The sequence below is a fragment of the Rhinichthys klamathensis genome, unplaced genomic scaffold (assembly GCF_029890125.1).
Source record: "Rhinichthys klamathensis goyatoka isolate OS25496 unplaced genomic scaffold, OSU_Roscu_1.1 h1tg000485l_1, whole genome shotgun sequence".
Taxonomy (NCBI): Eukaryota; Metazoa; Chordata; class Actinopteri; order Cypriniformes; family Leuciscidae; genus Rhinichthys; species Rhinichthys klamathensis.
In genome coordinates this window covers 160,318-173,439 of record NW_026606972.1, presented here as the reverse complement: position 1 = coordinate 173,439, position 13,122 = coordinate 160,318, and the positions used below count along the sequence as shown (strand labels likewise).

General features: G+C 40.4%; 2 protein-coding genes across 3 annotated transcripts in view; one reads left to right on the top strand and one right to left on the bottom strand.

The window, feature by feature from the left end:
* LOC130072264 (mucin-2) overlaps positions 1–4,407 on the top strand; it is a 53,602-nt gene extending 49,195 nt beyond the window's left edge. For both annotated transcript variants that reach the window (XM_056237286.1, XM_056237285.1), the window contains exons 15-16: positions 988–1,057; positions 4,098–4,407. In XM_056237286.1, the coding sequence (XP_056093261.1) occupies positions 988–1,057; positions 4,098–4,349 (322 nt within the window). In that variant the 3' untranslated portion in view covers positions 4,350–4,407. The remainder of the gene's footprint in view (positions 1–987; positions 1,058–4,097) is intronic.
* Positions 4,408–8,184: 3,777 nt separating this feature from the next.
* ascl1a (achaete-scute family bHLH transcription factor 1a) lies at positions 8,185–9,925 on the bottom strand. The gene is made up of 2 exons (XM_056237287.1): positions 9,122–9,925; positions 8,185–9,024 (listed from the first exon to the last, which is right to left on the bottom strand). Exon 1 carries the CDS (start codon positions 9,723–9,725, stop codon positions 9,135–9,137), a length of 591 nt encoding a protein of 196 aa, XP_056093262.1. The 5' UTR covers positions 9,726–9,925; the 3' UTR covers positions 8,185–9,024; positions 9,122–9,134.
* Between the last annotated feature and the right edge of the window lie 3,197 nt (positions 9,926–13,122).

Here is a 13,122-nt window from a genome sequence, read left to right as displayed (position 1 = left end):
CCAAAACCTGCTTGTCAAAACAACTCCACCCAAACTTTAAGTGGGTCACCCGTCTGCCCCCCTCCAAAATCCAACCATATCTTGCAAACCCCCCTGCCAGAACCGCCAAAACTTTGGCAATTACGTAAGCACGAGGTCCGCGGTGATGGGGCGCAACAATAGAAATGGGTTAGAGCTGCTATTATCCTCCTCTCTGTCTCTGGTGCGCTCTCTTTTGCCCCGGCTATTATCCACGGTGCAGTTTGGGCTCTTTTTCTGCAAACCAAGTGCAATTAATGATCATTAGCTGGCCTGTCTCCCCTCATTCCCATCAAACCCCCTGTCTCACCGCAAGCCCAGATGAACGGGCCAATAGCGGTTTGTCTGAGGGTGGCGTACCAGCAGCTATTCTCCTCCCAGCATGCTCTCTGAACGGAGGGGCTCGTTAGCACAGGGATGACCATCGTTGTGCCACACGCTGGACAGTGGAGTTCTGTCCCGACTGAATAGGCGCTGTCTCTGAGCAATTATCCCAGTGTATGCGCGTGCAAGTGTATATTTGTGTAGATGTGTACTGGTCACATTGCTCCAGAGCGTGTCCCCTGAACACCCTCCTCACACTGGGGTAGGGTTTTATTTATCCGTTATAGTGGCGGGTTGGCCCTGTGTCCGAGATCATTGTTTTAGGGGACAGGCCATAATGAGCAACCACAAAGGGCTCAGAACACTTTAGCATCATTGCCCCCCTCACCCCCACCAAAAACAATGTGCCACATGATTTCGCTGGAAAAAGTACCCGCCAAAATACGCTAACATTTACCAGATATCCTTGCATAACCCCATAGACCTCTGATAAATTTTGATTTTTTTTTTATTCTCATAATTATATATATATATATATATATATGTGTGTGTGTGTGTGTGTGTGTGTGTATATATATATATATATATATATATATATAATTTATTCAAATATCAAAAATCTCAGACTTCTCTTTTGATTCACAGTGATTTCATGCGCTCCCTCGTCAGCAAGATGGATTTCAAATCTCTGGAGATGAAGCTTTATAAAGCCAAGGTTTGTTTTCTATTGACAATAATGATATTTATTGTCATCTGTCATACTTGCTTCATAGCAAACTGTTCCTGTTCATTTGGCAATTCTGTCCCTCTTTCTCCCTCTCCCTCTCTCAGTAGGAACTAATTACAGTGAAATGGAGACCATAAAACACTTTAAAGGCCAACTCAAACGCGGGCTTAGTAAAACTAGCTGTTTCCGTCAAGCACCTTGCATGTTCATTGAGAGCCAGAGTAAAAAAGAGAAATGGCATTTTCTCTCATTTTTCCTTCAGCCTTTCCCCCTCCCTCGTATTCATGGATTACAGGCTGTAATCTCATTAAAGTGGCCGTCAGTGTACATCCAGTGCAGCGTGCTCTGTAATCAAGCAAAGACATACTGCTCATCTCGGATAAAGCAGAGGTATAAGGTGGCCATTCAGTGGAAAGACCCGACCAGACCCATTGAACAGAAAGGGCCGGCTGCTGAAAAGCGTAGAGACATAAAAGTTGATGGCGGAGGCTGGGGAAACTGAGCCCCTGCCTGGTCTAGGGGTTAGGTGGAGAGGGGAGGCTAATTACAGAGTGAGCTGGGCTTGAATTGTTATCGAGGGAGAGGAGAGAGGAGTGGGCACTTTGCCAGGGGATTACAGGACACACACACATACACTCACTTTTAGTCATTACCTCGGATGCATTTAACTGTGCAAACAGGTGCGCTCACAGAAGAGTAGGAAAAGGCCGCTGTAATTTGAGCCCCCTCTGGCACACGTGTGAACCCAGCATACGCTTTCACTCTCTCACACAAACATACAGGTTATACCGACATCAGTGCCCTGACTATCCAGAAGTGTGCAATAGGTGATGACTCGGGCAACATGAATGTATTCACTCACAATGGATTTGTACATGTGAATGGAGGGTTATATGTATAGACTCGTGCTGCTATGTACCACAAGTTAAAGCCCAGGATAATGCCTTGTAATTAAGAGTTGATTAAAAAAAGTTTTTATTTTATTTTGGTAGTACTACACTTCTGGACACACACACACAAAAAAAGGCCAAACCAAAAATGGCAAAATATTTAGTGGTCTCTGTTAATGGTCTTTAACATTTTAAAGGGGTCATATAATGGTACATTCACTTTTTCAAGTTGATTATACTGAAATATGTGTTGGCAGTGTCTGTACACAACCATCATATAATGATAAAAATCCATCCAGTGGTTTTGTTTTAATCTCCTTATATGTTTTCCCCTGCCTCAAATTGAGCCGTTCGTTTTAGTGACATCAATAAAACGGACGCCCCTCCCACGATTGTTGAGTGACAGCAGCGCTTCAACACAGACACGCCCTCGCTCGTGAGCGAGATGTCAACATAGTCCGCCATTGTTGATGCGCTCGAGCAGAATGGCGTCTAAGCGATTGTGGTGTTCTGTTCGTGGGTGTAATAACGAACACAGCAGTCATTTTAATGTTCCTAAATCCGAACCGCCGAAGACGCAGTGGCTGTGTTTGTTTTCGAAGGGAATATTCCCCACGAGCAACGTCACTGCGTTCATGTTTGCGCGAATCATTTCTCACCAGACTGCTTTATAGACGAGGATCAGTATAAAGCTGGATTTGCTAAGCTGCTGCTCATGAAAAATGGATCGGTAGCTGCTACCAGATATTCGTGTTCCTGCTGAATCTCCAGAAGAACGGAAGTGAGTGTAACGTTTTATTAAACTTTATATTAATATATTAATCTTTGCAAATCGCTAGCTGCACGCTTCACAATGAATGCGTCTAAGGTTTACACTTAGGGTACATTACGGCATGTTTTCTATGTATGACGTTCTCAATATAATTCATAATCCCACGTTTATACTGAACAACGCGTTATTGTGTTATTGAGTTACAAATGGTGTACGCCAGAGCTCTGGTGTACGCATAGAACAGAGGGGCGGAGTCAGCAAAGCTCATGATCATTTAAAGTCATATGCACTGAAACGGCGTGCTGAAAACAGAGCTGTTTTTGACCAGGTAAAATAAGTGTTTTCTTACAATACTAATGAGAATTTTTAATTAAAGTATATTACAAACTTTTAATTTAGACCCTAAAGAATCATATTAGCTTGTACAAAAATGGCATTATATGACCCCTTTAATCTCAAATCCCTGGTCAGATAATTAACAAGAATTGCACAAATACGGAATAGCCTTCACTTTTCTGCGAATGTTTAAGCCATGTGGGTAAACTTGCAAACAGCTTTTTATAGGAAGGAGAGTCAGTGTTGTTCCACTCAATGTTAATGGTTTCAAACAGTTCATAGTTGAAAAATGTCTCCCAGTTCGTTTGAGTTTAATGTGAGACAAAATATGAGCATATTTTGTCTCACATTAAACTCAAACGAACTGGGAGACATTTTTCAGGGTTCAAATAGGGTTCAAATCTGGACTCTGACAGGCCAAAACATGAGCCTGATAGACTTGTTCTCAAGCCACTTCTTGGTTGTCTTTGCAGTTTGGGCAGGAGAATTGTCTTGTTGAAAAGCAACATCATAATCATTCCTCTTTAGATAACAACTTTTCATTTGTGGGAAGTGAGAGCACTGTGGTAGAGATACATTTATTTTAAAAATTCTCCAAGACACTTCTCAGAAGCATCACAATGCAACTCGTGTTTCACTGTGATTCATCACTCCACACATAACTTCCCATATTCTGCCAAATCTTCATTCTTTATTTGATGTATTTCTGAGACAGCAATGGCTTTTTAATTAGTACATTTGCTTAAATTTTGCTGATTTCCTGAACAATAATTTGTGGTTAAAACAATTAAAAGCATAGTATTTAGCCATTTGGGGCTTGGCCCTTTTTTCTTGTTTTTTTTTTGCCCAGGAGTGCAAGTACATCTGCAACAGTAAAGCACTCAAAATAAAACCTAATTAATCAAAATATATCCAGAATATTCATATTGAAATCCAGTGCACCTGCATGCCTAATGTAAGTGTCATAAGATCTGACATTAAATACATTGATGCTTTTGTACTAACCTGAGTATTCATGCTTGTTCTACAGCAGTTGTTCCTGTTCTTACTGGAGGCCCAGACAGGGGGCGCTGGGGCGCCAGAGGGCTGCATTGAGGCAGAGCAACTCCTAGTGGAGCTCAAGGCAGGGGGCATCAGGCCGGAGCACGAGGCGTCGGTAAGACGGGAACTTCGCAATCTACGCTCCCTCGACCTTCTCGACTTCCTTGCTCACCTGCCTCTCTTCATCCTCATCCACAACTCTGTGATCGCCAACCCCTTCGATGACTCCAGTAACCTGTGATGGTATCAACAAGAACTGTTTGCACCAATGGTTATGTCATATTAACTCCAGTGCAAAACATTAAAAACACATATATAATATATATATAATACACATATCTGAAAAAAGTTTAGGGTTGGTAAGTGGTTTATGTTTTTGAAAGATGTTCTTAGGCTCATCACAGCTGCATTTATTTGAAAAAAATACAGTAAAAAAAACTGTTAAATATTATTACAATTTAAAATAATTGTTTCTATTTGAATATATGTTGAAATGTAATTTATTCCTGTGATGTCAAAGCTGAATTTTCAGCATCATTACTCCAGTCTACAGTGTTAGTTGATCCTTCAGAAATCATTCTAATATGCTGATTAGCTGCTCAAGAAATATTTATATTATATTATATTATATAAATGGAATACAGGTGGGGCAACTGGTGAAGTAGAAATATTTAAGAGTAATCAAATTTTGTCAAGTGTTCCACTGCTAAAAAATCAGCACTAAGTACAGAAGTAATAAATACGGAAACAAATACTGATCAAAAATGATTATGTTTAAGTGTACCATTTAACCTGCATCAATAAAAATTAACTACAACAATGCTTTGTTAATTTTTCTTTCATCATCCATGTCAATAACTCTCCAAAAAAAAAAAGGTCAGCACTGACTGACTGTGTTGTCAAAATGACAAAACTTCACTCTGTTTCCTGAAAAATAGTCCATAGATTTAATTTACTGCAAAAGACTGCATCAGTGGGCAGAGTCATCAATGCTGAACATAGAGGAGTGCTGTCTGTGGTACTGAAACACTGTTTGCTCTGCACTCTTCAGGGCCACAGTCGAGCAGCTCATATTTCATGCAGGCTAGAGGCTTTATTAAATGTGATTCACAATTTGGTGTACAGAGAGCTAAAAGTTTGTGCAAACATGGTCATCAAACATCCTATCATCACTGATAATCACTCACCATAACTAGAACTCATGGAGAAAGAGGACAGAAGAGCTTTGACAAGCATGGAGAGCACAGTCACATTCAGACATAACAAAAGTGAGCATTTGTATAAGAAAGAGGAGAGAGGGGGAAAAACTGAAAAGGATCGAGGTAGCGAGAAAAACTGAGAACGACCGGTCTCATTTAGCCTAAAGAAATGACCGCAGTCCTCTGTTAGAGATTGGACAGTTGTGAAAAGCTCTCTGGGCACTCATGAGGAAGTGAGTGCTGTCTAACAGTCTGCGTCTTTAGATTTACAAAGTCTGTTGAAGAAGTTGAGAGGCAAGGATGGCAGCACTTTCAAAGAGAATGAAAGGAGGCTGGAGAGGAGTGATAACAAGAAGTCCCCATGAATTTCAACAGGGAGAACATCAGAGGGGCCCGGATCACTAATCAGTGTGGGTTACATGCTGCCGCTCCCGTTCTATTCAGGCATGGCATAATGAGGAGGCAACATTCTGCCACAAAGGGATGGACACGCGGACAGGCTCCAATGGGCTGTGCGCACAACTACACACACTGCGTTGCTTGCTACCGTTCCCTTGGACACAGTTCAGATTGACCATGAATAGTTTGTAAAGGGAATCGGTGGCTTGAATTTTCAGGTTAGACACAAAGCACATTCACAACAGGTGACCGGAAAAGTTTAAGCAAGACATTTCCATTGCTTTCTGTGTGTTTAGTTGTGGGGGAAAAAACTAAACAAATTTAGATTATTTTGCAGCTTTACTCCAGCAAACCAACAATTATTCTGTAAATGTTAACATATGTTTTTACATTGCTTTAACTCATCAAAATAAGTTCAGCGATTTTAAACTTTTTATGTTATACACAATTACATTTTTTAAAGTCAGTTTAATGTGATTTAAGTTTTACTTAATCACTGAAACATCCAAGTTGATTGTACTTAAAAATTTAAGGCAGCAACTATTAAGTAAACTACAAACCAACAATTAGTAATGATTTCTGCAATGTCTCGATAAAACAATGTCCTTGAACAAACTTATTGGATGGAAGCCATCTTTTATTATGTTTTCCCGGCTTATCTTTCAGCGACAGACACAAAAAGCCATAAAATCAAGTGGAAAATATGTTTCATCCTCAGAGATCCTGATGCATTGATTTTTTAAGGACTCCGAGGAAAAAAAAAGAATTGCCTCTCTTCCCCAAATTAATTTAACATCAGATAGATATGTAGCTCTATCTATTGAAATGTAACTGACAAATGGGTCCAGTACGCTGCAATAAGACGATGCTCGGTCAAGCGACTGATGGATAAGTGCAAAAATTGATTTCCCAAGCTAGTTGACAGTTCAGACCCATCCATTTAGGATGGTGGTTTAACATGTCATAGAAGTTGGGTCACAGTGAATCACACAGTCACAGGGAATTCAGAGACAACTGACTTGGTCTGTTTTAAAACTAAATTTAAATGCAGTGTTTGACTTCTCTGGACAGATCTCATGACAAAACCTATAACTATTTTACGATGTGACAGTTCCGTATCAATTTTTGTGAATCGTAAGGAAAAGTACGATTTTTTTAGAAAGAAAAATATGTAAGCAGCATGAAGGTCCACCCCTAAACGGAAACGTAAGTGGATCGTACGAGAACGTACGGTTTTATACGAATTAGCCAACACGCCAAAATGTCAAATAGATTCGAATTGCCATGAGAGTTTACTCCCAACTTTCAGTCCAGCTACGAACCTGTCTGGTCGAGCTACTTCGTCTTAGGCCTATACCCTAAACAATGCTCGCGCTACTTTCGTCTGGGACATGCTTTTTTTTTCTTCAACACCTGCCTCTTGTATACAGCACTCGCTTCCAGACGCCGTGTGTTTTTAAAGGGGCAGTTGTTGAGTGCGTGTCGCGCGCTGTTGTCAGAAAGGCACACGCGCCTTCAGCCGACTCCACTCGAGCGCCACACACGCGAACAGAGCCTTTCAATTCATTACAGCAGGCACGCGCCCGCCCCGCGCGCACACACACTTTACCTGTCAAACTCCACGACTGTTTTTTTTTAACTTCACGACTGTGAGTTATTTATGTGTAAACTTAACAACAAAAGTGTTTTATTAAATACGTTTGTATTTTGGGTCAGTGACGTCACGCTCGTGTTTTATTTGAAGTTTTTCATCAAAACGCAATAGAAAATTACTTGAATATGAATAACATTTTCAAAATTTCTGAATTAAAAGTTATTTTGATATTTTTGCTGGGCCTAAAGTTAAAATGCCCTAGGTGGTGTAACTGTCCAGGCTAAAAGAAAGAAAAAGATTAAAAGGCTGATATTCTTGGAGAAAATACGAAAACCATAATATCTGTAAACACTATTTTCTTAACAAATATTTTATTATATAAAAAATATATTAAGAACCATCTTGCCCTGTGCGTCCACAAAAGTCCTATATATTTCTCAGTATTTTAACAATCGTATTTCCTCGTTTTAAGTAACATTGTTTTTAAAATTATTAACAATAATAAAAGCAAATAGCCATCTTATGTTTATACACTCTCATGTGAGTACTTGTTCCTTTGCTCTCTCTGCCATTCTAACCCACAAAAGTGTTAGTAGGGTGAGCCAACAATATGTTTATTTTCCAAAAGTGCTGTCTTCTCCAAATTGGCATTCATTATGAGCGCATGCAGTCTGTGAAACGGTCCAGTATGCTGGTCACGTCTCCTCCTGCCTGACAACAGGCAGACTGCCGAGGCTTAGCAGGCTTATCACTTTTGTTGCCCATAAAAAAGAAAATGTGCAACGAAAATCCACACTTGACACTTGATTGTGTTCTTATAAAATTGATTTCAGTAATCAACAAGATAATATGTTGCAATACACAAGCAAACTCAAGAAAACATGTTTCTTTTAGAAACTTTTATTATGAGACTAAACTGTAGAAAATATGGAGATAAGGCATATTCTTATTTTCTGAAAGATGCAAACCCCAGCATTGTAAAGGCAAAGTGGAACAGTGTGGAGACAAAACACCTCCGTTTGGACAATAGCTGCATAACCTTTGATCACTTCGAGTCATATTACAATTGCAATTAATTCCTATTAAATAAGACACGTTGGTGTTGAAATTTAAACTCTTGAGTATTAAACTCCTCTAAAACCCCCACAACCGTAAAGGGAATTGCCAGCTGCGATGCATTTGAGACTATAAGTCTGAATAAGCGAGAGGTAATGAGCAATTTACGGCAAGCTATAGGTCAAAAATATATACATATTAAAATGAATGTGTACAAAAACATCTATAAATCTCTTACATACAAAAATAGCTTAATATATTTAAAAAAAAAAACATTTTATACAAATAGAACTTCATATAATAAAATTCGCCAAGTTGGAAGCATATTAGAGTTGTGAGGGGGTCTATCAAGGCAAACCTTCTTTGATTACATTAGCATAGGTAAAGAACAACGTTTGCTTATTGTTGTTTATATGCCACAGTGTCGTGGAAAGTCATTTTAAAATAGATTTATTGGGCGAATGCGCTGGAAGGACTGGTCCCCCGCTCTTCCCGTTTAGTCCTTTGGCTCTTTGACACTCGGGACCCGTGGTTTGCCGGTATGCATGGGCCATCTCTGGGTGTGGATTCGAGTCTATCCGAACCGGACTGCAGCGCAAACGCAGTGCTGTGTTCTTGGAGGACATCCGAGTTCCTCCCAAGTGAGTGCTGCGATTTTTATGCGTTTCCTAGAAAGAGAACATGTCATGGTGAATATCTTGCATGAACAACAAATTATAAAAGCGCAGCAAGAGCTGCAATAATGATGTTTTGATTCATACGAACCTTTCACGAACGTTCAAAACCAGTTGGTGAAGTCCAGGAGCTCTTGTTCTTCTGGACTCAGAGGGTCGTAGGAGCCCTCATCTGAAGAGTAAGAGGACACGGGCGAACCGGCCATAGAGTTCATGTCATTCGTGTAGTTCTGGGAGATGGTGGGTGACAGGACGCCCGACTGGAACGCCGCGCTCACCGCGTCATGCTCGTCCAGGAGCTGCTGGAGCGCGCGGATGTACTCCACAGCCGAGCGCAACGTTTCCACTTTGCTCATCTTCTTGTTCGCCGCTCCGTTGGGAACGTGTTCGCGGAGAGTAGCAAAGCCGTTGTTCACCAGCTTTACCCGGTTGCGTTCTCTCTCGTTCCGCCTGGCCACCGCGTGCGGCTGCTGCTGAGGCAAGCTGTACCCGAAGCCGGCGAAGTTGAGCCTCCTTTTGCACCGGAGCAGCTCCGGCGAGGATGAGCGCTGCCTCTTCGCCTGCTTCGATGCGGACTTGTTGCTGCACTGGCTGTCGGTCGGACTGAGTTGGATGCTCTGCGAGGCAAAAAAGCAGGCAGGTGCCATGAACTGCTGCTGGTTTACGCTTATTTCCATCTTGGCAGTGATGTCCATTTCGCGGATGGGAAAAAAGAGCGAGGGAAAGCACAAAAGTTTCTTTGGACTGCCCAGTGGCCGTGCGTCTTGCTCGTGGCGTTCACGTGTGGCTTCAATGGGCAGGGGTGCTCCGGACTCTCGACCTGTTCTGAGTTAGGAGCTGGAAACAGCGCGGCCTTTTCAATACGCCGACGGCTAGCCGCGCGTTCTCCTGACCACGCCCCCTGAGATGCGCTTGCTTTGCGTACGCCAGGCGCGTGCCGCTCCTGCCACTGAGTAAACAACTTCTCGTAAAGAATGACTAGAGGTGTTTTTCGGTTATGACAAGTGTTTCTCGAAGAACAAACACGCACACACTTAACTTCGAGCTGCAATGAAGGCATCCCGTGACCTTGTAAAATTAAACAAGGGCGCATTTCGATTTTTCATTATGGCGCTTAATTGAGAAACGCGTCATTAAACTGGCGATTAATAATGTTAAAATACTGAAAAAAAGCTTGAGAAAAATATAAAAGAATCGAGCATATTTACGGAGACGATGGACTGTAGTGTATTTACAGCTAAAAATACACTCGAAAGTTCATGAATTTGTTCAAATTTTAGGCTTTTATAATAATGGCAGAATCACCTGTCATTACACAGCTTATCAGGAAAAAGAGTTTAGAAACAAATCAATTCATAGAAATGTAGCATATAAGGAGAGAAAAATCAAATATTGTTTTGGCCATCAAATAGCTACTGGCATCAATGATAACAATTTATAACATTTCAAACATATTTGTCCTGACCTGACATTTACGGGAAAAAATAGCAAATGTAGTTTGGAGGACAGATAAGGTGTTTGAAATCAAGAACATATGGCTATACTTTCAAAAATTTGGGGCGTATATGATTCGTGTTTGTGAGAACCCCAGTTTAGCCTACTCTATTTAATCACATACGAATCCTGTCTAAAATGTCGATCATCATCTACTTATCAAATAAATCAGATCTTATATAGCAAACAATTTGTAACTGCTGTTGTGAATAAGACCCACTTGTTCGCATCCATTCAGAGGCGAACAAACTCATTCAAAGCACTTTGCTTTCACTGGACTCAAATGTATAGTTTAGTTATGAATTCACGCCTGTCACGGTAACGGTTACATTGTTAACGCGTTACAGCCATATAATATTGCTCCATATATAGCCTAGACTAGAGAGAGAATATTTAGGGAATCAGAGCAAGATGAATTCGGCCAGTCATTTTAAGAAATCATCACAGCTGGAAAGGCGGAACGGATGGGTTATTTTGTGGACGCGCGTTATGAAAAGCTCCCGACAATCTATTCACTCTATTTGCTTGCATTATATCTCTCGATTAATTTCGCTTCTTTCATAGCATGATAATGGCACATTACTTTCAACCAACTTTGTTTGAATGACTCTGCCTGCGCCGGTGTTGTGTGCGCGCGCGATGCATGTGGAGTGGAGAGGAAGGGGGGCAATAAATTGTGTAATTTCTCTTAGTTGGCTGAGGCATTCAAGATCAGGCCAGCATTCAAGCACCCAGCCCCCTCCAACTTTCTTTTCTCTCCTTCTCTCTTTTTCCCCCCTTCTCCTTTTTTTAGAGCAGCAAGGGCGTTAAGAAAAGAAGCGTGGGTTCTATTCACTCCGGCTGGGACTCTCTGAAACATATCCACCATGCTCTGTCAGTGCATTTGCAGAGTCCAATTAGCGTTTTGTAAGCCCCTCTTTCTTTCATGATATACTCTAGGCTCAGGGAAGGTTCCAGTCATTCCCGGGTGTAATAATTAATATGACATCTGGGCGTCTGAACTTCTATTGAAACACCTCTGCACTCGGAGAAATGCTGTAAAATAATAAAAACAAAACAACTCCATACAAAGACGTTTGTTTTCTCCTATATCCCCGGGTTTGATATGCAGGATTATATTTCAATTTGTAAGCTGTTAAAACTACATTGTAAAGTTTTTTTTTATCGCTTCAATGACTATTCATTGCTGCTATTTGGAGCAGATGCGTGGCGTTTATGCACTGCTATTTCTGATGTTAGTGGATGCGAGAATGTTGAAGTAAATGAAAAGGTCATCATATTCGTGAAAGAACCGAACACCGATTCCTTGTTAAATGCGTGCGCGTGCTTCACACCCATGTGCACGCGCATGATAGTCTGCAGCGCGCGATCCACCGCGGAGACATTATAATGTAGGCAACAACATGTTTACTGCACATACGTACATAAGATAATCCTATAAAACACACTGTCACAGTGGAGGATCTACAAGTTTTTGAACAGTTATTTGGAGCAAAGAGTTGTGTTCCAAAATGGAGTTTGTAAAAACTGTGTTTAAAACTGTTTGTAAACCACTATAAATAACTGTTTGTAAAACATGGATGTTTAAGGTTCGTCATGGAACCAAAAACAACTTTTAATTTTAAGAGTTTTGGGGGCTAAATTATTTGGTATCATATTTTTAAACAACTGCGATTAAAAAAATGATCAGAAAGTGATCAGAAACTTTACCAGTATTCATCTTATATGTACACAGTAAAAAATGATATGATCAATAAATTATGACGTGTTTTTAAATCGCTTTAACTCATCAAAATGAAGTTATACAAGATTCAGCTTATTTTTAAGTCAGTTTAATGTAATTCAAGTTGAAATGACCTAAACATCCAAGTTGATTGTAAAAGTCGCTGCCTTCAATTTTTAAGTATAGTGAACTACATTTTTATGTAAAAAATGCATAATTGCAGCAAAGTGACATTTTTCTTTTTAAGAGCATGTTTTCAATGTAGGCCCCTTGAAGTAAACAAACTTCAGCTATGATTTTTCGAGAAACTCCCCTTAACAATATAAGGCAAAGGCCAGATGTGTTGGTCATATCAGCCATTCATTCATTTCACTTAGCTTGAATATGTGAATTAACTACCACCATACCTTGATGTGTTTTTGTGATAACATTTCTATACAGAGGGAGGGATACTGTATCCTAACCTGAAAACATCTGCAGGTGTTGAAGGGTAATTGTGTCCAGATGTTCATTCAAGAAGAGTCTTTGCCTGCTGTTGTGCAATTTCTGAGGACTTCAACTCTAAATAGATCAGGTAGTTGGGTCATGGTCCTACATCTCCTGCGTAAATATAGACATTCTAATGCAATATTCCCATATCCTATACAGTGATCACATATTATTCTAACATCAATTTCTGAGGTAGTAGGCTGATGAAATGAATAGTGTTTTTGTATTGGACTGATTGTATTGGTATGATTTTTGTACATTAAGTGTAGGTCTAATTATCTAGCTATTTAAATGGTGAGCCCAGGCTATTAGCCTTCTTCATATTGAACAGTGGAGTTAACAGAATGGCTGGTAAATGGTACAGACACCTACTGCCATCTACTGGT